This window comes from Halichoerus grypus, chromosome 1 (assembly GCF_964656455.1).
Source record: "Halichoerus grypus chromosome 1, mHalGry1.hap1.1, whole genome shotgun sequence".
In the NCBI taxonomy this organism is placed as follows: domain Eukaryota; kingdom Metazoa; phylum Chordata; class Mammalia; order Carnivora; family Phocidae; genus Halichoerus; species Halichoerus grypus.
The window spans coordinates 58648408-58675607 of record NC_135712.1 but is presented as its reverse complement, the minus strand read 5'-3'; the positions used below and the strand labels follow the sequence as shown (position 1 = coordinate 58675607).

At 40.1% G+C, this 27200-nt stretch overlaps 1 protein-coding gene across 5 annotated transcripts in view; it reads right to left on the bottom strand.

Annotated features, from left to right (window-relative positions):
• Nucleotides 1–27200, bottom strand: part of SIDT1 (SID1 transmembrane family member 1) — an 89917-nt gene that overhangs the window by 47584 nt on the left and 15133 nt on the right. For all 5 annotated transcript variants that reach the window (XR_013445260.1, XM_078066160.1, XM_078066164.1 and 2 more), the window contains exons 2-6: nt 15829–15950; nt 14506–14676; nt 4155–4200; nt 1678–1779; nt 972–1055 (exon numbers count right to left, since the gene is read on the bottom strand). Coding sequence is in view for 4 of the 5 variants with exons in the window: in XM_078066160.1 (XP_077922286.1) it covers nt 972–1055; nt 1678–1779; nt 4155–4200; nt 14506–14676; nt 15829–15950 (525 nt within the window). In the remaining variant the exon portion in view is untranslated. The remainder of the gene's footprint in view (nt 1–971; nt 1056–1677; nt 1780–4154; nt 4201–14505; nt 14677–15828; nt 15951–27200) is intronic.

Below are 27200 nucleotides of genomic sequence, written 5' to 3'. Positions count from 1 at the left end.
GCATATCAAAACTGAGGCACTAGGAAATTAAAGCCTAATAGGGCTTTTTACATTTGATAGCTAAATTATAATTAACCTCTCTTCATTCCTTGTTATTTAGTAAACAGTATCACCTTACCCTGGAGAACAGACCAAGTTGTAAGTAACTTAAGTAAACACCACCCTAAAGGCAGGGACAGAATCTCTTTGAAAATCTACTGACATGATATATGTTCATTTTTGCTATAAAACTGTCATTGAAATAATAATTTAATTACAAATGACAAAAGGGCAAACTGCTATACACATGTGGTCTATATTCCTTTGAACTTATCCATTCTATCCAGAATGGAAGTCCTCTTTTGGTTACTGTTAAAGGTATACAGAGTATTAGGATACAGAGTATTCAATTCCTTTAAATAGATCAAACTTCACATTAAATTGGCATCCTCCAGTGAGGAGATTGGTATCTCATCTTACCTCTCTAAGCAATCTGTCAGATATATGTTCCACTGCGTCATGGGTTCCTAAGACTTCCCAAGGGGAATGGCAGAGTAGCATTGTCCACCATGGCCTGGGCTTTGATTTCAGGAGAAGCAATCTTTGTTTTATTTTATTTTACTTATTTTTACTCTTATTATTTTAAAGTTTATTTATTTGAGAGTGAGAGAGAGAGAGCACGACTGGGGGATGGAAAGGAATAGAGGAAGAGGGAGAAGGAGCAGACTCCCCACTGTGCAGGGAGTCCGAAGCGGGGCTTGATCCCAGGACTCCAAGATCATGACCCGAGCTGAAGGAAGATGCTTAACTGACTGAGCCACCCAGGTGCCCCACAATCTTGATTTTAAAACCAATCATAAAGGAAAGATATCCAAGGCACACAGTGAATGATGATACCTTCTGGATGCTGGTCCAACAGGTGACCTGACTGTGTATTGTGAATAAACTGTGTATTGTCATTGACAATAGTGACCACAGAAGTGATGTCTCACCTGTAGTGTGATGGCAGCTTTCTTGGTCATGGACTGATAGACACCATTAAATTCCACATTGTGGTCGAGATCATGCACTGGGCACTGTAATGTGCATGAAGGATAAAAAAAGAAAGCATCACTAAAGCCATACTATACACACCACACATTCCGCCTGGATCACAGAGCAAGGGGTTCCTTACTAAACCAAAAACCAGGAAACATTTTATCCAAGAAAAGTCACACAACAGTCCTCCTAAAACTTGGTGCCTTGTCTTCTAAAATTCTCTAAAGGTCACTTTATATCAAAAAGAACTGAAAACATTGTCTTAAAGTTTATAACACCTTTCCCATTTTTTATTAGCACATTATGAGACAGAAATGGCCTATGGTTACAAGAAAAATTTTAAAACCTAGAATAAACAGTAGGTTTCTATGTTTCTTGTGCAGCCCATGATTTGGTCTTCCATATTCTTTGTCATGATCCTCCCTCCCTTCCTTCTTTCCTTTGTTTATTTTGGTGAGGAGTCAACTAGTCTCCATCTCCCCAAATCAGTGTCTCCAAACAGATTATCCACTTGTGTGCACAAGATACTGTTTTTATTATTTAGCAGTTTTGCAGGAGATACAGGGTAAGAGGATGACATGGTCCCCACCCTCCTCTTTCATTTATCCTCGGACAATATTATGCTCCATATTGAAAGGTTGACAAGTTATTAAGACTCACCGTGATATTCTGGACTGAGACAACAGAACATGGATAAGCCATTTCAGACCTGACTTTAATAATAACTGAGTCCACATCATCAGGAAATTTGTATAGAAAATACTGAGAATAAGAAAAAGAAAGAAATGATTTGTTAATATTAAAGAATGTTTACAGTTATGAATTCAAACTGGTTTTACAATCTCCATTAATTCAGTCAGCCATTCATCTCACATATATTGAGCAACTGCTGTGTGCAGGGCTCTGGGCTCTGAGCCAGATATTAGGCATCCAGCAGTGAACAAAACAAGGTAGCCATTTCAGACAATGTTGTCATTCCATTTGTTAGCATTTCTTTCTCAACTAAACTTCCCTGTACTTCATTCCAGTTTCTGCTTAAGAAGATCCCCCCAACCCTTTGAACTAGGGATATTCAAGATGTAACATGAGACAACATTTACTTCTATGTGATCATTTTGAAATAGGAAGCTCCACATTGAAAAGCAGATAAGCCTGTTCTTCAAGATTCTTAACAACCTTCCTTTAGGCAAGAATTACCACTAGACCTACCCTGCCCCTAGACTTCTTGCTGAAGAATCTGTTTCCTGGCTGGAATGTAGCCAGACAATATTTCCATTCAAAGATCAAGCACTACTTCTAGTGCCTTGAAATATGTTCACAATTTGGAGCAGGCTGAGATATCTTCAAAATTATTTCTCAGGTATCATCAGAATCAGGAAGTATTTATAATAGAAAGAAGTTATACCAATTTACCTAGATTAGATTATGAATCCACTGTTTGTTAACCCTGACTTTTAAACATGTTGCCAATAAATGAAGAAAGGAGACTTCTGTCCAATAACTATAAATGTGGTAACTGCTTGAGAAGCTCGACATTAAGATTTTGAGGACACCAGCCAAAACAAGCCCAATATCCTAGGACTCTAATAAATCTATCAGTTTAAAGGAGAGGCAAGACATGTTAAAACTTAATTCTGTATTCCAGCAACCTCTTTACTAACCTTATACTGAGAACCAGAGCAATAAAAATAGAATGTTGTCCAATAATCCACAACCTTCTGATGGGGAAAAAAAAAATAACCTCAAGATTAAGGAGTGTCATTAACGCTGCAGTTTGGAAGTCTGTTCATGCCTTGTAACAGATGGCAACACTCCCAAGAACCCACTTCATTTGGACCTTCCATTTTGGAGCTTGATTCAAATACATATAATACAGGGCTCTTCCAAAGGTAAATGCTCTGGAATTCTCAAGAGGTATTTTTGGTTCTTAGAAAAGCCGAACTTTGTAACCCAAGAGCATTACTGTGATCACCGTTAGCAAAAGGAGTATCATATATATTCCTATATACTATAGGAGTTGGTTTTGTCACTGGGTGGCAGTGTATATGCAGTGTGGAGGCTCTCACTGATGGGAAATCTAGCTCCTAAAAGATGTGTGGGAGTTGGCTCATACAGGTTTGGAGAGCCAATTGCACACATCTCTTCCCAACTCTGTATTCAAGGACATCATGTTGGCAGCTTGAGATTAGCCAGAATAGAAGTATTTTCACCACAGAAACGGGCAAATGCTACAAATCAGGAGTTTCTCTCTGGGAACTGGTTGTTAAATATTTACCAGCAAGTAAATGTCTGTAATCGAATTACACCAGTATCCATATATATGTGAATCCCAGTTTTAGCATATCCAAAACAAAAAATTAAGTAGCCACGTATGACCTAAGCTGTATTACAGCCTGCAGAAGATTTACAAAAAATATCAGGACATTAAATAAATCTGTTATAAACTTGCTATTGCATAGACTTTACTCTTTCAGAAGCCAAGAAAGAAAAAAGGAAGGTAGCTAGAAGTGTCAACAGAAAAGCGGCTTAAATCAAAGTTTTCAAGTATTTATTCTGTTTATGATTATGGTTTAATGGAGAACACAGCACAAATATCTAATTCTTCTCATGTCAGCATTCCTGGTCTCTTTTTATGACAGGAATAACTAATTTATTCTACCCATAACACTGTAGAAATTAAAGTCTGTCTTGTTTTTATTGCATTTCTAGGTCAGTTAATTATTTGTGTACCTGTATTGTGTTTGGCCTTCCACTCCCTGGCCCCCCAGCACCCATTTTGATTACAAGGTCCATGAGGGCAGAAGTTGCGTCTCTTTCTTCTTCACCTCGTATCCCCAGCACCTAGGACAGTCTAATACTGTCCTTGGTGCATAACAGGCACGCAATTTGCTAAAAGTTGAGCCAAGGAACATCTGCCAACAGATGTCACGCCTCCTATTTCACACCAATTAAGGTGAAAAGATTAAACGTTGTGTCTAAAATCCCAGTAATATGAACAACACGTCAAAAATGCAAATACATGACAAGTTGTAAAAAGTCAAGGGCAACACCGCATGCTGACTCTGCCTATTACTATGGCTTTTTGGAGGGTATTGTCAACAGGTAGAATCACGATAACCTTGAAACCCTTCACTTACCTGAGGTTGAGAGGGGCTGGCAGTGAAGTGAAAGGCAACATTTGTCCTGAGAAATGTACGTGGGAGAGGGAAAAGGGGGAAAAGTGAGAGAGAAGCTAAGTTAGCAAGCAAAAATGATTTATGTAAAAGAAAACCATCCGAAAGTCGATGTAAGGAAAGCCTTATCCTTTGTGAAATGAGTTCTAGTCCCATCAAACTGACAAAGTAAACAGCATGAAGATTTGGTTTCAATTCTCAAGAATGATAAAATTGGGGAGAGGATCGATTTTATGTCTTTATATAACCATGATGTCATACCTATAAAAGTAATTACTTGTTTGCTTTTGCAGACACTTTTGCCCTTTGGATTCTCTTAAGGTTTTACAACCAAGCACAGGGTTTGGGTGTCAGAAGTGGGCTGAAAAATAGAGGAAAAGAAGGCTTGAGGTCCTTTTGGATAATGTAGGTCGCACTACAAAATAATTTGGATGTATCCATGCCAAAAGATCATTATTTTAAACGTGGTGAATACATCATCACCATGGGAGGGGTGCTGGGGCTAGAAGCATACTCTTCCTGCCTCCAAGCACTTCTCCAATTGCCTGCCACACCAGCTAAAATTCCTGTCCAAGACCGTGTCCTCTTCAGTTTACGCACTGCCTTCTAAGGCCATCCTCTAAAATGCGAATACCACCAAAAGAATATAATGAAGCTGTTTTCTCTCCAGTTGGTAATTTACTGTGAACTATTTTTTTTTTTTAATATTTTATTTATTTATTTGACAGAGAGAGAGCACAAGTAGGCAGAGAGGCAGGCAGAGGGAGGGGGAGAAGCAGCCTTCCCGCTGAGCAGGGAGCCTGACGTGGGGCTCGATCCCAGGACCCCGGGATCATGACCTGAGCCGAAGGCAGACGCTTAACCGACTGAGCCACCCAGGTGCCCCTTCCTGTGAACTATTTTATTAGATATTTTTGTTCTTCTGTGAAAGACAGCCTGAATCCTGCCCTGAGGAAAGGCAAGTGTGAAGAGCTTGTGGGAAACACACCCTTGTAGTAACAGAAGGCTGGCGGGCATGAACACACGTGAACCGGGTTAAGAAGCTGGAAAACACAAAGACAAATTGGTTTCCTCTACAGTTTTGTAAGGGCTGTTTTTGGCCTTTTGCGCTTTCTGGCTCCTGCCTCATCTTTAGCCGTGAAGATGGCTCACACAAGCCCACTGCATTCTCAGTGCTGCCACCTGGGGACATGTCTGTCCCCACCCCGCCAGTCTGGCCTGCATTTCAGGGAACCTGAACCTGAACTTGTCCTGGGGCCCCTTCCCAACTTCATGCCTTGGTGCTCCCTGAAGAGTCTTCCTCTCCACGAATTCTCCTTTTATAAAAGTTAGAACACTTTAAAAAACTTTACTGAAGATTCCTTTATAAAGGACATGTCAAAACATTTAACAAGAAGTTTATAATTGGAGGCGTTGTTTAGAAGTCATAAAACTTGAGTGCTATTTCTAAATTTAATGACCAACAATTTTAGGCTGTTGGCAGACTGGGTGCAGAATTTAGCAATGGGGGCAATTTTTTATGTAGCTACTCCCAACAGAAATGATCAGTGTCAAGGACTGCTTCTGTTGAAGCGCAGTTAAAGACTTGTGGCCCAAAGTCAGCTAAAGAAGCCAAAGTCAGTGTCAGACGCAGTTGTGTGTTGACTCCTGAGATTCCAAGACCAGAGTCGGGACCCCTGTGCTGCATGTGGCTTGGGGGCTCCCTCTCAGCAGTGTGGTGTCATCTGCTGTTACCAGGGCAACACGGGGCCTGAGTTCGGTTCAGTTGCCAGGTCAGGGGAAAGAAAAAGACACTGATTTTCTTGGCTAGCAACAGACAGCAGGAGATTTCCAGATGCAACCAGTTTTCTTTGGCCAGAAATTTCTTTTGTATACTCCCTTATCATTTGAATTCCAGTTGTAACACTGAATGTATGGGCATCAATATGATTTTTTTCCCTTGTTCTTTATGTTTTCCTTACTGGTATAATACATACAAACCTCAAAACCATTATTTTCTTTAAGACTATAGCATTTAAGTCCTCTCTTTCTACAGAATCAACAGTGTATGCAAAATAAACATTGTGTCTGTTGCAGATGAAACATGTCGCTTCCTTCCCCAGGGGGCCCTGCCACAGGTTGGGGAAGGTTTATTTATAAGAGTCGTTAACCAATAGAACAAAGCTAATTGAGACTCCTGCACAACTTTAGAGAAAAAAAAGCATAAAATCTTCAACCTATTTGTTTAAACAAATTAAGCACAGGAAACAAATATTTATTCGATAAATAAGAAAAACTCAAAGCTGACTTTGTTCCCTTGTTTTGCTTAGTTTGAGGGAGAGGGGAAGAGAAAACGACCAGATGGCGTCCAGAGAGCTCAGTGTGCAGATAAGGGAGACAGGAGAAGAAGAGTGAGAGGAGAAATCCATACAGGAGAGTAATAAAACAGAAGAACAAGGAAAGGGGGATGGGAAGAGAGGGTGGGTGGGAAGAGAGGCAGGGATAAAAGCTAAGTTGTTTTGGGGGTGAGTACCAGAGAAGACTGTGAGATTCCCGGCATCTTCTTCATCCTGTGATAGCCAGCCCCTGGCACAGAGCCCAGTGTGTGTGCAAAACCCCCACTTTGTTTGCTGAAGGAAATTATGCCCTATTATTCACTTGGACTATCGACTTCAGAATATCATTCCCTGTTATCTCCTTACTGCCATCTGTTATGAACTCCCTTCGCTCACCACAACCCTTCCAGCAACCCTCTGATCATGTGTAACCTTCCACTTCATCGCTCTGGTCTGAGTATAAACTCTGCATGCATCCTTTCTTTCCTTCTCTGGGACGCTGCTTCTATAAAATTCAACGTCCTATAAATTTTATACACCCTTGGCTTATAAATATATACTAATAGCAACCACCTTCAAAATAAAAAAAAACCCACCCCAACAAAATGCCTCCCCTTTTTCTGTATCTTGCTCCTTTGATGTCATTCTCTATCCTCCCTCTCCTTCACAAACCGGCTTCTTAAAATCGTATTCTGCTTTCATCCCTCATTCATCCTTTCCTCTCCTCACTGCTGTCAGGAATTCTTTCCCCACCATCCTCCTGAAGTTGCCTTTGCTGCGGGTAATAGTCACCTCCTAATTGCTAAATCCAGTGACTTCAGCCTTAACTTGACCTCTCTGTGGCATTTGACTCTGACGACCACTCCCTCTGGAAACTCTTTCCTCCCTTGGGCTCTGTGACACCTGCTTTCCTGGGTTTTCTTCTGCACCCTCCCGCACCTCTGCTATGTCTGCTCAGCTTCTTTTGTTTTGTTGTTTTTTTTAAAAAAGATTTTATTTGTTTGACAGAGAGAGACACAGCCAGAGAGGGAACACAAGCAGGCGGAGTAGGAGAGGGAGAAGCAGGCTTCCCACCAAGCCGGGAGCCCGTTGCAGGGCTCGATCCCAGGACCCTGGGATCATGACCTGAGCCGAAGGCAGACACTTAACGACTGAGCCACTCAGGCGCCCCTGCTCAGCTTCTTTTGATAACTCCTGTTTCTCAGACCATCCCTTACATAAGAATGTTACCCGCTATTCTTGACCTTCTCATTTTCCTTAGCCACGTACCTTATATATATATTCAGTTGCCATAAAAATCACATATATATTCAATGGCCCCAAAACTCACAAAAAATATCAATGAATCTCAAGTCTCCATGTCTAGCCCAGGGCTATCCCTTGAGCTCCCATCATGGAAGAGTGATTGTCTGCTGGGCTTCTGTGCTTGGCTGCCCCTCAAACACTTCAAACTCCACAGGATCAAAACGGAATGTGCTGTCATTTTCCTGATCCTGACCCACTAAGGCTCTTTGCTAGTAAGCCTCACCAGACTTCTGACATCATTGCTGGAGTCATCGTGGACTCCCTTTTTATCAACTTCCACATTTGATTGATCACGTCTTACTGACTCTATTAATGTATAAGTAACCCGGATGTACCTGACTCACCTGAAGTACCATCTTTGCCCAATATAGCATTCAATAAGAAAAAAATTGGAAAAGTAATGGAAATCATTATTGTAGTCTACCCCCAAATACCAAAGGGTGATTACATAGTATGACACATGGCAAAATGGTCTAAAAGCCTCCTCACTTACCCATTTCCTCAAAAAATCTACTACTTTTCATAGCATCGTAGCGGTGCGATTTCACTCAAAAGTCTCTCAAAACAAAGACTCAAATCCCTACTTAGAAGGCTGGAGGAGGGTTGAAGCCTGCAAGTACTCGTGTAGGACTGTATTTTTTATTCTGCCACGTGTATTTTTTTTTAGTTTGTGGATTATCCCTATGTATATTACTTGACTCTTTTTCTCCCTTACAGCTTTGTTGCTGCTATAATATGTTCAGTTCCTAATCATTGTTTATTTTTCTCTATTCAAATAACTTTTCATTTTTTTATTTGTCTCTACCCTCTCCTCTCTCCAATTCATCTTCCATGTGACTACTAAATTCATCTCTAAAAATCAGATTTGTTTATTTTATTGTGTTGCTTAAAAGGTTTAGTGGCTCCCATAACCTGAAAGGTGGAGTTTCAACTCCCTAGCGCAGGGGCACCTGGGAGGCTCAGTCAAACATCTGACTCTTAACTTTGGCTCAGGTCATGATCCTGGGGTCATGAGATTGAGCACTGTGTGCGGCTCCATGCTCAGCAGGGAGTCTGCTTGGGATTTTTTCTCTCCCTCTCCCTGTGCTCTTCCCCCTGCTTGCACGCACGCTCTCTCTAAAATAAATAAATAAAATCTTAAAAAAAAAAACCGCAACAACTCTCTAGCGCAGCATACAGGATCTCAAAGATCAAGGACTGGGTACTACTACCTGTTTCTCCGTGCTGTCTCCTGTTATTCCACCTCAGGCACTGTGTGGACCAGCCTCCCTGAAGCACTTCTACTCAGTCTGCTATCTGTAATCCAGAACTTTCTTCTGAGCACCAGGCTGCTCTATATCCAACATTCTGCCCAACATCTGCACTTCAAGTTCAACATGTCCCAAAGTGAACTTACCATCTCTTCCTTCCTTCCTCAACCTTCTCATTTCCTTAGTGGCACCACCAATTACAAGGGAAGAGGCCATCTTTGACTCTCCCATTTCCCTCACTCTTCATGTCCAATCAAGTTTTGCCAATGTCGTCTCTAAATTCTTCAGTTCATCTCATTATTACCTTGACCACTGCATCAAGCCTTCTAATTTCTCTGCCTCTGGTCTTGTCCCCTTCAAGTCCTCCACACAACTATTACCACCTAGACAACTACCTAACTTTCTTCACACCCCTTCCAAGCTCCTCCCACCCCATGATCAGGTGCCTGCCTGCCCCTACATCCTCGTGCTCTTCCCTGCCTGCAACTTCACACTCTACTTCACAGAACGCTAGATCACTGGAATTTGGGAAAATGAGTGGTGGCAGAGCTGCGTGTGTGTGTGTGTGGAGGTGGGTGAGGGATAGTTAGATGGCAGGGAGTAATGCTTTAAGGCAGAATTTTATTTTTAAGACTCGATTGAAATAAATAAATGTTTCATGGAATTGAGAAACGTATTTAGGGCAACATAAAAATTCGGAGGACAGTTTTCAACACAAAGTAGAAATAGCGTATTATTGTGGGAAGAGCACAGAACTGGGAGTTAGAACTAGAATCTAGTCCTGATTTTACCCTTTCCTAGCTGTGGGTTTAGATAAGTCACTTAACCTCTCTGGGCATCAGTTTGCTCATTTGTAAAAATGAGGTGAGTGGATTCAACTTCCAAAGTTCCTTTCATTCTTAAAATTCATGATTCTAGGAAAAAAAAAATCCTGAAACATGTTTCACATAGCTTCTAGTCTGCCACTCAAAAACATACAACAGAAACTGCCATGTTAGGACTTTTGAGTTGATTTTTCAGTGTTTCTCTCAATACCTGGACTTCAGGTCTCACCACAATCCCCACCTCTTGCCCATTACCATCCTCCTCTGGATTTCTGGGGCTCCAGCAAGGTTGGTGTGGGACAATCCAGAGCCAAGGAGGAAGAGATGCATATATATTTCAGTTACCATCTCTTCTCAGACTTAACTTATTCTCATCAAAGCCCTAGTAACTGTGCATTTTGAAATGTTCTGAATGTCTGGTTGCTGAGGTCAAGTCGCATTATAAGAGGTGGAAACAGAAAACAATGTGAGGGAATAGATTTGCAGTTCCACTAGCATGCATATCATTCATTAACACTTGCACAGAGTTGTGACCTTATGATTTCAGTTTCACAGAATTCAGTTCTCCAAAGGGTCTAATTAGCCTCCCAGGAAAACCAGCTCTAGAATTCAAGTACACTGCCACCAGGTGACGGTGACAGGTCAAAGACACAGAGACCAATCAGTAAATGTGAGGCTTCTCCGAAGTTCAAACTGCACTCTCTTCAAGTAATGTGCTGCCACCTCCTTCAAATGTATCACCATGAATTCTCATATTGTTTAATATAAATAGATTTAAGTATTAAAATAATTAAATGTAAGCGCCATATTTAGAAATTGCTTAGAGGTACTGCTTCACAGAACGCTAGATCACTGGAATTTGGGAAAATGAGTGGTGGCAGAGCTGTGTGTGTGTGTGTGTGTGGAGGTGGGTGAGGGATAGTTAGATGGCAGGGAGTAATGCTTTAAGGCAGAGGAACTCTGGCTACACATTAGAATCACCTGGGAAACTTAAAAAATATATATATTCTAATGCTCAAACCTCCCTCCTAGAAACTCTCACTTAATTGATCAGCGTAGAAAATTTTTTCTGCCCTTTTTTTTTCCCCAGAGGTGGGAGTGAGGGGTTTTTTGCTCTTGAACTTATCATGTCACTTTTTTCTACACCGAAATTAATGGAGGGACTTGGAAAAAATGCTGTGATTACTTCTCCATCTTTCTAGCTATTCATTCATCCATCTGTCCATCCATCTGTATGGGTATACATTGTCAAGAGCTGCAGAGAAGACCGAGATAAATATTTGATTCCTATTAGCAACTCCACTGGCTATAGACTTCTTTATAAACTGCTTTAGAAAATTTAAGGTGAGCTTTATGATAGAACAAGACATTCTGATCAGAAAAATAAGCTGCAAAAAAGTAATATATATTTTTAAATATAATAAAGATTTAAATATATTTAAATATTTATAATAAAAAATTAAATATATTTAAAATTTTTTAAATATAATAAAAAATATTCTGATTTTTAAAAAAATTAATCTTTCTATTGAAGTGTAACAAACATATAGAAAAAAACACAAGTCATAAGTATATATCTGAATGAATTCACCAGGTAAACAACCATACACTTCCTCTTTCCTCTCCAAAGTTATCACTATCCTGACTCGTAACATTACAGAATAGTTTTGCCTATTTTTAAACTTTGTACAAATGGAATCGAACAGTTATGTATTCCTTTTGTCTGGCTTCCTTTGCTTAACATTGTGTTTGTGAGATTTATCCATGTTGCCAGGTACAGCAATAGTTTGTACCTTTTTATTGTTGTGTAGTATTCCATTGGATGAATAGGACAATTATATATTTAGGACTTGGATTTATAATAAGTAGGAGTGAAATCACATTGTCAGTCTTTTCAAATTATAGAAATTGGTAGGTATAGTGAAATCTCATTATAGTTTTAATTTGTGTTTCTGATAGCCAGTAAGATTGTGTTTGGGGGATCATTTTGGATACCTTTTTTGGTAAAGTATCTGTCTGTTCAAATCTCTTGCCTATTTTTTTTCCCAATGGGCTTGCCTTATTTATGTTTTTAAAAAACAGGTATAAAAATACTACTCGCCATTTCAAATAATTGATTTGTGGTTTGGTTGATTTTGTCCATTGTTGATTTGTTCTCTATTTCATTGTTTTATGCTCTTATTTCATTACTTCCTTTCACTTTCTTTGAGTTTTACTTCCTAACTTCTTAAAATGGACACTTAACACATTGATTTTCAGCCAGTCTTCCTTTCTAACATATACATTTGAAACTATGCATTTTCCTCTAAGCATTGCTTAGCTGCATCCCAGAAGTTTGGATATGTCATATTTTCATTATCATTCGTTCAGAATATTTTCTAATTTTCATGGTTATTATTTTTTTGACTCATAAGTTATTTAGAAGTAGACTACTTAATTTCCAAACATTTGGGGGTTTTACAGACATAATTTTGTAGTTGATTTCTGTCTCAATTCCATATACAAGATTTCAATTCTTTTAAATTTATCAAGATATGCATTAGAACTTGGCAACCTTGGTAAATGTTGCATGTGCATTTGAAAAGTTTAAGCATTCTATCATTTTGAGATACAGTTTCCGAAGTACATTAGTTAGTTCAAGCTTGTTGATCATGTTCATCTGCTTTTTATATCTCAAAGGGCCAAATAGTAAATATTTTAGGCTTATAGGCCATAATGTCTCCATACAAACTACTCACCTTTGCCATTGTAGTGTGAAAGCCCCCAGAGACAATATGTAAATGAATGGGTAGGGCTGCGTTCTTATAAAACTCTAGTTACAAAACCCAGCGGCCAGTTTCTGGGCCATAGTTCACCAATGCCTGTTCTATCTAATTACTATATATACATATATATATGTTTTGGTCTGTTTATTCTTTTAGCTATAGAGAAATCTCCACAGAGATTGTGAGTTAGTCCAATTCTTCTTTCACTCTGAAAATTTTACTTTGTATATTACAAAGTGATATTACTAGGTGCATACAAATTTAAAACTTAAATTTGTTTTCCTGGTGAATGAGTCTTTTAGAAATATGAACTGTCCCTTTATCTCTAATAATGCTTCTTGCATTAAGGAATATCTTGTATAATATGATATATATACTACATCAACTTTCTTTTGGTTTACTATCCTTTTATTTACATTTATATATTCTTTTACTTAGGGTTGTACTCTATTAAGCAACACATACTTAGTTTCCTTTTTTTTTTTTTTCTAAATCCCATTGACATTCTTAGTCTTTTTTTTGGCATATTTGAGTCTATTTATGTTTTATATATATATATATACATTTATTCCATTGGGTAAATATAAACATTGACTCCCCTTCTGAGACTCTTCACTCTCTGTTCCAAAGCTCTAGTGAGAGGTCTAGGTCAAAATTATTTTCTCAGTTGTTGCTCCTGAGACCGCCTCATTTTTTCCTCAGAAAGCCTATTTGTTCCAGTGAAGCTGAGTCTGGACCTATGGGCACAGAGACTTGGGTACACAAACTTGTGCACATGCGGGGGCTAGTCTCCACCCTCAGCAGTACCTAGACTCATTGGTGCCGAGATTCTTGCCTATAAGAAGCCAGAGCCACAGAAGGGTGGGTGATAATGGGGACAGCAGCCAAGAGCTTACCTGTTTTTTCTTATTGATTTGTAGGAGTTCTTTATATATTCTGCTATGAACCCTTTATAGTTATATGTGCTGTCTTTTAGTCTATGGCTTGTCCTTTTGTTCTCTTACTGATACATTTTGATGAGTACAAATTCTAATTTTAATAAACCAATTTAATGATATTTTCTTTTAAAATTTATTTAAAACACTGAGAGAGGACGAAGTGGTCTGAACCCTTGAGAAGCCTTGATCTTAGAAGAGAATGGGGCAGAAAGTCCCTGAACTGTCTGGCCTTATTAAGGAATGACCTTTCTGTTTAAATTTTCACACAGGTTTATGCAATATTTTACAAGAGTAAAAACCTCTGGAAAAGAACAGATCTCTTGGAGACCATTCCCCCAACTGAATTTATTATATGTATGTTTAATACGAACAATTTGAGATGAGTTCAAAAACAACTGATTTTGTTTTAAAGGATGGTAGTGCAAGGAGAAGGAGGAAATAGTTATTAGTTGTTGCACAAAGGACAAAGCCATATGACACTATTTTCTACCTGTATACATTCTTAACTTGGAAGGAGAAACCTGGACTAGCAATAAGGACAAGAAAATAGGTTAAGGTCTTCCTCAGAAGAAAAAGAAAACTTCCTTCAGGAGAGTGGTACTGACGCATAATACAAAAGTACCCAGTCACCAGGGCCTCTTGCTTGGACTACAGGCAGGCAGGGTCCTCACACAGACCCCTGAGAATAGACATGCCTCTGAGGCCAGGCACTGTTCCCCTCTGCACCAGTCCCTACTGTTTCCCTATTGCACAGATTACAGTCCTGCTGCCCAGCTGTGAGCAGGACTGGTCAGAAGGTGCTAAGACAATATGCCAAGTGGCTAATTTCCTTCTTGAGTGCTGACTTGGCAGAAGGGAGACTGGACTGAGCATGTGCAGACAAATGAATCGAGAAAGGCCACAAGACGTCCTGCTTACTGTAGCTGGAAGTGCGTGATCTTGGTAACCAGCAGTTTGTACTGGGCGCCCAGTGGAGCCATGGAGGCGACATCTACAATTACCAGTTGCTCCAGAGGTCCTGTTTCATTGGTTGCTTCTGAGGGACACAAGGTGCGGCTTACTTCCTGGTAGTTGTAACTCCTCTGGTATCTGTAGCAGCCGATGGAAGGAAAAACAAGCAAGAACAAAAGAGAGACTCGGTGAACAAGCAAGGAAAAAAAAGCCAATCTTATTTCATTTCTCTCCAAATTTGTTTTCAAGTCCTTATGTTTTAAATTTCAGACTGGACCTATGATAGTGATTGAGTCTTGGGCATAGGCTTGTGTGATGTAATAACGGGGACTTGAGGACTCTTCAGTGCTGGCCAGTTCACTTTGATTGTGTCTATATTATGTTACACCATCTTCCTAATTCAATGAGGAAAAAAAAAATACCAAATGTTGAAGGGGAGATTGTGCTGATAAAACAACCAGTTGATTTCATATTTCCACTTTTTAAGCTTTTGCTAAATGGAACATAAAAAAAAATAAAAAAGCCCCAGAGCCCAAGTCAAGGCTATGAGAGTTACTATTTCAATCCTCAAATTACTCAGCCACTAAAAATGAGTTAATGCCATACTATGTACCTATGTCTGAATGCCTTCTGGTTTTTTTCTTAGTAGTGCAATAGTACCTTATACAGTTTCTCCTGCAAAAGTATAAACTACATGGGGGCAGGGATTTTGTTTTCCTCTCCCCCCACTGCTGTATCCCTAGTTTCCGGCACTTAGTAGCACTTAAATGCTATAGAATGAAGGATGCACACTCTGTGGGCATTTTGAAGAATGGAGGTATTACTCATTTACACTGACACTTGAACCTAGCCCTGTCCTCAGTGGATGATCCACTAACCAAGAGCTACAGAATATTCTGGATAGAATTAAAATGCTTAAAGTTCTTCCAGGTGCTACACATCTAGGTAGATGCTTATCTGAATTCAAAGAGTCAGGGTGCCAGGGTGGCTTAGCTGGTTGAGCATCTGACTCTTGATCTCAGCGCAGGTCTTGATTTCAGGGTTGTGAGTTCAGGCTCCACATTTGGCTCCATGCCCAGTGTACTTAAAAGACAAAAACAGAGGATGGAAACTGAACAGACTTGGACAGGTTGGGCTATGTGCTATGACCATTATTTGCACTTAGGATGCATATGATGTCAACATTCCAAAAGTCTGATTTCTCCTTTTACTAGGGAAAACACCAATTAAGGTCTAGGTCATTGAAAGAAAACAAATGTAGCGAAGTTGTCCAGGAGAAGATCCACTTACAGTCCTTGGAAGAGCAGAGGAACCTGCCAGGACAGCACCCCTTTCTGCTGGCGAACCACGACGAGGACTGGGTAGTCGAGGTTCTCTGAGGAGCTATTCACATACACCCGGACAGCATTCACCTGTGAGCCAGGGTAGAGAGAGAAGGTAAGGCAAATCACACATGCACACACACACACACACATACACATCAGAGCTGCCACCTGACGTGGTCTTCAGGGAAACCAGATTCTGGAGGCTTCAAATGGCAGGCTGAGGAGTTCGAATTGGGCAGTCAATACAAGGTTTTGAAAAAGAAAGATATTGATATCTCTTCTCATTTGAATATAAATGGTACAGATACAAATGTCTTCAAAAAAACCAAAACACAAAACCTACAAGCTCCTCAAATGCTGACAGATTTTCATTTTGGTTTGGAAAATCATTCTGTGCTTCAAACCAAAGTGTTATTGTCATGTTTTATTAAAGCCTAGCAGATGGCCTGATGCTCCCCTAGCAACAGATACCGTAGGGGCTGAGTATTCTTCTCTTTGTCCTGCTCCAAGGCATAAATCAGTCGCTGACACAAAATGCTTTTCTACATCAGCAGCTCCATGGCTCCTTCTGAATACACAGATCAACCCCAAGGATTTAACACTTTCAAGGCTGTTTTAAAGACAGAAAATTGAACTGTGGCCCTGGATCTAGATGGTTCTGGTGTTTTCCTTCATTTTGTATAATACCATAGACTACATGGAAAGAACAAAATAGAAAAAAGACATGTTAAGAAAGAAAAAGTAAAACCTGACCTTTCACGTGAGATTTCCCCTCCTGCTGTTTTAAAACCTTAGTATTCTCTTGAAAACTTCTTTATTAGGGGGAAGAAACGAAACAAGAAAATCTTGCAGTTAAACCCTGAAAGGTCTATACATGTTCAAAATGGAAACAGAGGAAACAGAACCACATGGATATCATATAATTACTATTTGGTTCTCTTATATCATTCTTCATTAAACCAATTTGCTTTTTTTAATGTTGAAACAATCCAAGAGTAATTTATTAATTTGATAAGAAGCACTTGTTCATGAAGGGAACATTTTCTTGTGCCTAAACTCTACTACGCTGCAGCTGATAATTGCCAACACCCTACCTCTAGTGCAGACCTTTTCCCTAAGTTCTGGATGTTCCACTAGTACCTTAAATTCTACCTGTCAGAAATGGAATCTATCACTCTCTTCGCTCTTAACTTTAATTTCTTCTGAATTTCCTTGCTTATTGAATGGCCTCACCAGGAAGCTATTTCATCTAATGAGAACTGTTGGATGAGAGTCATCCTTGATTCCTACTCCTTTAGCCTTCTCAGTCGATGGGTCATTCATTGAGTTCTACTGCTTCTATGTCCTTCATACTGTCTGTATCCAGACCTTCCCCTCCACCCACAATGATGTCCTCACCATTCTCATAGTTCATCTCCTCATTGACAGGACCTGATCCAGTCTTCTTAACCCCAGGGCTGTGTCCCCTCAGATGTCAATTTCATCTGGGCATTGTCCTATAGGGCAAGGCCTTCAGCGGCTCAGGGAATTTTCAGATTTACTCTAGTACCTGGACTTGCAATTGGCATCTTAAGTGGGGGGGTGTGGGCAGTCTTGTGGGACTGAGCCCTTAACCTATGAGATCTGATGCTAAAACCAGGTAGAACTGAACTGACTGCAGGACACCCAGCTGGTGTCACAGAATTACTTGATGTGTAGAAAACTCACACATCTGGTATCAGAAGTGTCGAGTGTGAGCAGAAGAAAATGGAAGTGAGTTTTTCCTATAGATAGCCACCAAGCATTTTTTTCATGTAGTCCAATTTATTATTTTTTTTCTTGGACACTTCTTCCATTGCTCTTTAAAATAGAGATATAGGGATGCCTTGGTGGCTCAGTCAGTTAAACGTCTGCCTTCAGCTCAGGTCATGATCCCAGGGTCCTGGGACTGAGTCCCGCATCGGGCTCCTCCTTGCCCAGTGAGGAACCTGCATCTGCCTCTGCCTGCCATTCCCTCTGCTTGTGCATGTGCTCTCTCTCTCTTTGACAAATAAATAAATAAAATCTTAAAAAAAAATAAAATAGAGATATAATTCACACACCACACAACTCACTCTTAAAGGGTACAATTCAGTAGTTTTTAATATATTCACAGAGATGTACACCTATCACCACTATCTAATTCCAGAATATTTTCATCACTCCAGAAAGGAGCCCTGTACCCATTAGCAGTCATTCCTCATTCCCTCCTTCCCTTAATCCCTGGTAACCAGTAATCTAATTTTGTCTCTGAATTTACCCATTCTGGACATTTCGTACAAATGGAATAGTATGTGCCCTTTTGTATTTGGCTTATTTCACTTAGCATAATGTTTTCAAGATTCTTCCAAGTTGTAGCATTTCTTTTTATTGCTAAACAATATTCCATTGTACGCACGCACCACATTTGTTTATGTGTTATTCAGTTTATGGACATTTTGGTTTTTGCCACTCTTTGGCTGTTACAAACAATGCTGCTATGAACATTTATATACAAGTTTTGGTGTGAATATGTTTTAAATTCTTTCGAGTGTATACCTAGGAGTAGAATTATTGCGGGACATGGTAACTCTATGTTTAACTTTTTGAGGAACTGCCAAAATGTTTTCTAAAGAGATTAATCTTTTTACATTCTAGCAACTTACATTACTGGTAATATATAGGGGTTTCAATTTCCCCACATCCTTGTCAACACTTGTTGCTGTCTTCTTGATTATTACAGTTCCAGTTGGTGTGAAGTGGTATCTTGTTGTGAATCATACAGTATTTTAACTCTTTACCTGCCTGGCTCTTTTAGGGAGCTGTAAACTTCATCTTTGGTGTCCCTGGCGTTGACAAAACGTGTTGGTTCAGAAGCAAGCTCACTTCTGCAGTTCATAATACAAACACTCACCAGCATCAGGCAGCACGTGGTGTGAGAGCACCCTTGTAGTCTGGCTTAAATCTGCAGCAGTCAGAACTGAGGTACAACCTAAGGAAAGCTGTGAACTAAGGCAAGCTTCCTCTTTAGCTCGTCTACTCTCTTTTCTTTACCTAGGAATGCAGCTTCCTTCTCCCTTCTTACGTACTTAGTGCCAGAAGGGATTTCCCTCCATTTTGTTTCCCCACACTTAAAGAGAGTGATTCTCAAAGGTTAGTGTGCTTTTTGGCATTCGAATCCTCAAGCCCCCCCCCCCCCCCAGCATTTCTGATTCAGCAGATCAAGAAGAGAACCTAAAAATATGCATGCTTACCAAGCATGCTGCAGGGTTCTGATGCACATGGATCGGAGCCTGTACTGTTCCAACAGAACCAGCTAGCAGATGACCCCATTTGTCAGCAACTTGCCAACTGCCCATTATTATGAAGTGCACAACCATGACACCACCAAATGTCACGAGTATGTCTGGAAGCTGGTGTCTAATGGGGCAGAAACTGGGCTAGGAAGGAGATCTGTAGGGAGCAGAACAGATATATCACCACCATATCACCCCACTCACTGCTCATTGCCACACCTAATTTTATTCCTTGTCTGGCTCTTATAATCCATTTACTTTTGTATTATTTAATAATGGTCTTACTAATTACAATAAAAACAAACTCAGAGATAATGACATAATAAATTGCAGAAAAATATATTAAAGCAGGAGATAGAAACACTGGGTAGTTTTTTTGATACAAATGCATTGCCCCCAGGAAAGGATAAAGAGTCCTGTTCAAATTTTGCTTGCTTTTTCAGAGGCTATTGTGCAACTGAGAAAATTGGATTACATTTGCCGCAGTGAAGTAAGCCCTGTAAAGGCAAAACTCAATGCAGGACCGAGTATTGACCATGCATGATAAATCCGACACCTTGTAACAGACCGTTCTTAAGAGCCAAGATTTTCCCTCCTGTGGCTTCTTCCTGTTGTCCTGAACACTTTGTAGTCCCCCCGCCCTTGCCCATGGGGGGATATGTTCCAAGACTGCCAGTGGTTGCCTGAAACTGCAGATAATACCAAACCCTATATATACCATATTTTTTCCACACATACATACCTATGATGAAGTTTAATTTATTCATTAGGCATAGTAAGGTATTAATAACAATACCTGATAATAAAATAGAACAATATAGTGTAATAAAAGTTCTTGAATGTGGTCTCTCTCTCTCTCTCTCTCTCTCAAAATATCGTACTGTACTCACCCTTCTTCTTGTGATGATATGAGAGGCTAAAATGCCTATGTGATGAGATGAAGCAAGGTGACAGATGTAGGCGTTGTGACACAGTATTAGCCTACTATTGACCTTCCGACCATATGTCAGAAGGAGGATCATCTGCTTCTGGGCTGTGTTTGTCCATGGGTAACTGAAATTGTGGAAAGTGAAACCACGGATAAGGGATATATGACTGCTGTACATATATCTTATTTTCTTTCTATGTTTATTATAAGCAAGGAGTTGCGTTATAGATAAGAGAGAAGAATTATTTAAGTACTCCCATTTCTGATATTATATAGATCACAATTATGAAAGGTCTTAAAGCTTCGAGACTCCCTTTTTAATCTGTTGGAATGTGTCAGTAGGGAAAAGTTCAAAATTATAAGTAATATAATTCTGTTGCATAAAGAGGATGAAAATGAGTTTAATTTAAAATCTGGTTTGGTTTTGCTAAATTAATGAGGCTGTAGGCTCTATTAGTTGGAACATCAGATTATAAATCAGAGATTATTGGCTTCCATTATTAAGCACAGCACTGTTTTCCCATGTGATCTTGAAAAACTGAGTCTCCCTGTAAAATAGCTAAAATAGTATTTGCTTTTCCTAATATGTACAGTTTAATAACTGTGTTATGTTCACTAAGTGTATATCTTGGGAGTGTTCAGGTTATTTGGTCCTTCCTTCCTTCTCTCCCTCTTTCCACCCTTTCCTGCTACCCTTCCATGCTCCTTCCATCATGCATCAAAGATTCACTGAGTTAAGGGAGGTGCTGCGGGTACACTAAAGGCAACCCTGTCCTTGAGGAACTCACGATCTAGTCAGAGACAAATGATGTTATTACCAACAGCATAATGTGATGGTATTGTGGTAGCAACGTGAGCAAGTCCTGTGGGTACACAGAGGACAAAGTGGCTACCCGTGTGGGGGAGTCAAGCAAAACAGCACAGAAGCTGGTCAGTCATTTCCCAAATTATAGTTAAGATGGACTTGTCCACATAGGTCCTGTCATTGCCTGCCTGGTGCACATGACCTTGACTCATTAGAGAAACTTGTATCTGGAAAGGTGCTCAAGAAGGTCATCTAGTCCAAAGGTTCTATTTACAGACGAGGAGCCCAAGACGCAGAGGTGATGTGACTTCCCCAAGGATACTCAGCTATGGCAGAATCATGACTGGAAACCAAGCTTCTTGCATCCCAGTTTGCACACAATGCTTGGTCAGATCACGCTATCGCCACTATTTTGAATCCCTGACTCCACTGAACACCACTATGGATATAGGCTTCTCCTACTACTTCACTGCGAAATCAAGAAACTATATAAACACCATGAATGAAGGAGAGAGACAAGCCATAGAATAGGATATGTTACTTGTACAAAAAAAACAGACAAAATATCAATATCTTGAATATGTAAAGAGTCCTTAAAACTCATAGAAAAACACAACCCAATAGAAAAATAGGTAACTGCAGAGATGATGAATGACCAAAGAAAAGATGGGAAAAGATGTTCAGCTCTTTACACTCATCAGAAAGGTAAAACCTCAAAAGTATGACAATACCACATTTGCAAGGATGCAGAGAAACAGGAACTCTTTCACATTGCTTATGAAAATGTTATTTAGTACAACCACTTCGGAGGGCAAGTTGGCAATCTCTACTAAAGCTGAAGATGAGTTCACATTACATTCCAGCATTTCCAATAAGTTTATACACAAGAAGAACTCTCTTACATATGCACTGGGAATGATGAACAAGAATGAAAGGAATGAGCTACGATATGGACTGATACAGATCACTCTGAAGAAGATAAATTGAAAAAAAGAGCAGGTTGCTGAAAGATACATACTGCATGATCTCATTTACATAAACTTTGTAAACAAGCAAACCAAAACTATCCATCTATCTATCATCCATCTGTAGTAAGATACACATACACAGAAGTGATAAACACCAAACTGAAGATAATTGTTTTCAAAAGCTTTGAAGGATCTGAGACTTTACCCCAATTGCCACAGTTTCATTGATCCTGATGGAAGACAGACTTCTTGGGTTAGGGACAAAGGACTTTATTCCTCTTGTCACAGCAAGCAGCTTGAGCATCAGCATGTTTGCATCAGTTCCCCTTGCTGCCAAATACCATGAAGGTGATGTGAATGGGCCCAGATAGCTGCCTACATACATACAGTGGGTTGCAAGACAGAAGAGAAACCGTGAGCTTAGGGAACACATATCTTTTATAATGGGCAGTAAACCTGCCTTACTTTTGCTCCAGAGACGGATGCTGTCTCTATCATCTGAGGCTGTTTGCTATACAAATATTCTTAAAACGATAGTATTAGAAAAAAAATTCAGTCAGTGTCTTCCTATAAGATGTGCAGGAATCAAGAGACCCATGAAAAACTATCTCCCCAAAATGGTTACTTTGGGGGATGAAGGACATCCCAGGACAGTTCTAGATTCTAGCTACTTTAGGAAGAACTTTGTTCATTCAATAAGTATTTGGAGCACTGGGTGTTATACGCAAACAATGAGTTATGGAACACTACATCAAAAACTAATGATGTAATAATGTATGGTGATTAACATAACATAAAAAAAAATTAAAAAAAAAAGAAACAAGAGAAAAAAAAGAAAAAAATATTTGGCTCCCTATCCTGTGCCAGGCATTTTTCTGGCACGGGAGATATATTACTAAGCTATGTGGACATAGTCTGTCCTCACTGAGACCACAGGTTTGCACATGATATACCAATTAAATAAGGAATTACGTTAACATTCAAGTTCCTGTGGCAATGCATGGCATAGGGTGGGGGCAAATAGGGAATTCTAATTGTCTTTTTGTTTCTTAAGCTGAGTAGTGGGTACATAGGGGTTTGTTACATTATTTTCTATACTTGTTTATATATCTAAAATATTACATTATAATAATAAAAAGGAAGCCGTGATGCACTGGCCTTTCTATTTTGTCCATTTCTGAGTGACAACCCTCATTTTGTGTAGTCTTTTTGTTGTTCAGGGATGTGGCAAACACTTAGTTTCCAAAGCACTCTTATTGCTCTCCTGGTTTATTTTGCTATAGTCTATCCTTATTTTGGTGCTTGACCTGCTTATGCTAACTTCATCGATTACAATCTCTCTCTCCCTCTCTCTCTCCTTCTCTACCTCTCTCTCTCAGACAGCAGCAGAACTTTGTGTTGTCTTTGGTTTAATTAAGACGGCTCATATCCCCACTGCTCTACCCAGAAAAGAAATATGGTCAGGGACCCAGATGAAGCTAGTACTGCACTGACCAGTAAGGTGCTAGCCTAGATTCTGCATTAGGTATATGAGTTTCCTAGGACTGCCATAACAAAGTACCACAAACTGGGTGGCTTAAAACAACAGAAATGTATTCTCTCACAGTTCTGGAGGCCAGAAGTCTGAAATCAAGATGTCAGCCAGGCCACACTTCCTCTGGAATTCTGGACAGAGTCCTTTCTTGCCTCTTCTTAGTTTTTGGTGGTAACCATCAATGCTTAGTACGCCTTGGCTTACAACTGCATCACTCCAATCTCTGCCTGTTGTCCCATTGTGTTCTCTCTGTGTGTCTCTGTTTCACATGCTGACCTCCTTTCTGTGCATGTCTGTCTCCAAATTTTCCTCTTCTTATAAGGACTTCAGTCACACTGGATTAGGGCCCACCTTAGTGACCTCATCTTAGCTTGATTATAGCTGCAAAGACTCTACTTCCAAATAAGGCCACATTCATAGATTCCAGGGATTAGGATTTCAACATATATTCTGGGGGAACATAAATCAACCCGAACAACATTAGATTTGTAGGATTTTTAAGCACTAAAGTCATTCTCCTAGACTCTAAACCTCTCCCAGACCATCAACTTACCTCCACCTTGTACCCACCTGCCAAGACCCTTCCTGTTGAGTGAAGCAGGCCTGCTGGGAGGGTCTATTATGTGACATTGTAGGAAAGCAGCTGTCCCTGAGCAAAGGGGCCTTGCAGTTCTGAATCCCTTTCTTAGTACAGGCTAGAAAGTCCTATTAAATGAAGCATTCATCCCCAAATTTTCATAACTACTGTAAGGAATGGAGTTAGTTCAATCACAGGTTATACCTTTTATTTTTTTTAAAGAGATAAGCATTAAAATAATTCCTATAGTTATTGATGTAACTGTTTAAAATTCCCTCGCCTGGGACCCCTGGGTGGCTCAGTCAGTTAAGCGTCTGCCTTCAGCTCAGGTCATGATCCCAGGGTCCTGGGATCGAGTCCCGCATCGGGCTCCCTGCTCAGTGGGGAGGCTGCTTCTCTCTCTGCCTGCCGCTCCCCCTGCTTGTAGTCTCATGTTCTCTTGCTCTCTCTTTCTCTGGCAAATAAATAAATAAAATCCTAAAAAAATAAATAAAAAATAAAACTCTCTCTGCCTGATTCAGCCTTAGAAAACCACCTTCTGTAAATTTACGCCATAATGAAGAAAACTATGTAGACCTAGATTTTATGTCTGGCACTAACACTATCTGGGTGACCTTGGACAAATCCCTTAAATTCTCTGGACCTCCGTTTCCTCAACTGTAGAATGGGGATAGTAGCACCCAGACTACCCACCACCAGCCAGACTATGGGCAACAGTACTCTGTGAGCTGCAGAGCACCAGGCAGCGCGGAAAGCAGAGCTGTCCCCCCTGTGCTTGGGATTGGGTGGTGCTTTTCGACTCGCACACATTCACCAATCAATCAGTTGTTGACTGTTTTCCACGTGTGGAGACACACTTAGAAGCCCAACCGGCCCCGGCAAAGGAGAAGGTTATATGGTTCATCTCACATAGGTATTAATTTCCTTTCACAGTCTGGCTCACAGCTTTCCTGGAACAGCTCATTCATCTTGTTGAAAAGAGCAGTTTACCCCTTGGGAGCTATTTATTCCCTATACTTTTAGATACTCAGCATTTTGCATTCCAGGCACTTTTCTAAGAAGCATGCTTCAACTCATCAATTTCATTATACACACAAATATATCCATATAAACTTTCCTCTTTAGGTTTATGATTTAAGTTTTATATTAAACATTTCAATTCCAATAAAAACATGGGAAAACATTAAAGAGAGGTATAATAATTGGCAGGCCAGGAGTATAGAACAAGACGCAGTCTAGATTCCAGCTGCTTAGCGATGAACTTTGTTCATTCACTAAATATTTGACTCCCTATCCTGTGCCATGCATTGTTCTGGCACAAGGGATATAGTACTAAGCTATGTGGACCTAGTCTGCCTTCACTGAGATCACAGGTTTGCCGACGGAATGCCAATTAAGCAATTGCATTAATATTTAAGTTCCTGTGCCAGTGCATGACATAGATTTTCAGGGTGCATATTTTCCCAAAGGATGAGTAAGAATTAACCAGAAAAATGCAGAGCAGAACAAGAGAAATATCCAAACAGAAGGAATAGTGTAGTAGACACAGGGAAGGAGGGAGAGAGGGAGAGAAGGAGGAGAAATGAGAGGCAAGGCAAGAAGGAAGTTTGAAGGATTAAGAGAAAATCAGTTTGGCTGAAGTTGAAGGTGCGTGAAGGACCATTGTAGGTCCTGAGGGGTCTTAAAGTCACGTGAGAGAGGTTGGGGCTTTACTCTAAGGGCAACAGAAAGCCTCTGGAGGGTTTTAAGTGCCATCGTCCCATTGCCATGGCCATGGCTGGAAACCAATGTCACCTCTGTTGCTGCTAACAGGTGCTTCTCCACATCACTGGCTCCCCAGTCCGCAAGCCTGAGAAAGGTAGTAGTGATTGGTAGCACCGACGCCACACGCCATGGCTGAATTTGGGGTTAGTGTGTGTCTGTGTGCGTGTATAAGAAGGGGCTGCTATTCTACGTCTGTATAAGAAGGAGCTCTACCGAGATGCCCTTCAACAGATGAATGGAAAAAGAAGATGTGGTCCATATATACAATGGAATATTACTCAGCCATCAGAAAGGATGAATACCCAACTTTTACATCAACATGGATGGAATTGGAGGAGGTTATGCTAAGTGAAATAAGTCAAGCAGAGAAAGTCAATTATCCTATGGTTTCACTTATTTGTGGAACATAAGGAATAGCATGGAGGACATTAGGAGAAGGAAGGGAAAAATGAAGGGAGGGAAATCGGAGGGAGAGATGAACCACGAGAGATTATGGACTCTGAGAAACAAACAGGGTTTTAGAGAGCAGGGGGGTGGGGGGATGGGTTAGCCTGGTGATGGGTATTAGAGAGGGCACGTACTGCATGGAGCACTGGGTGTTATATGAAAACAATGGATTGTGGATCACTACATCAAAAACTAATGATGTATAGTATGGTGACTAACATAACATAATAAAAAAAAAAAAAAAAAGAAGGAGCTCTAGCTCCAGTGAAGGCTCATAGAATGAGGAATTCCCCCAGACATACAGGAATGGAGCTCAGATGTTAGGCAGTCAAAACATGGGTCAAGTTCCACTACACCTGGAAAGCCTTTTACATGCAACACCAAGACTAGTCTACAAAACAAGTGTTCCATAGAACACACTTCGGGAAATGCTGTCCTCCATATTTTCTTCACAAGAACAGGTGTCAAGTCAAGTCTATCCTGAAGACCCTAACTTAACCTGATCTCACCATTTAACACTCATAAAACGTATGGACTGCACTACCCAATTTTATACTCCATTATATCATTTTTTTCATGTTTTGTAATAGTTGGTCATTGTTCCATGCATTTGTTTTTGTCTCTCTCTTGGAGGATTTTATCTGTCACATACTTGGAATCCAGCATGTATCTGACACTTAGTACATACACTACAAATATTTACTGTTATTATGTGAGTGGAGATAGTTCAGCTAAGCTTGTAGCTTTCAACAAGCCCTAAGAAAGCACCCCCAGGTTGTTGGGGAAGTGGCTGTTCTCAATTCTTCAGCATTATTTCTACAAATATTTCTTTCTCCCCATTTGTTTTCTTCTTGTGGGCCCCCTATTATATTGACATCATAACCAGGTCTGCCCTCCCAATTTCTTAATTTTTCTGTTGCTATCCTACATCTCTTTAGGTAGATCCTCCAGTTTTCTAATCCACTGTTCATTCTAACATCCAACTCATTGCTGAGGTCTTTATGTAAACAGTGTTATTTTT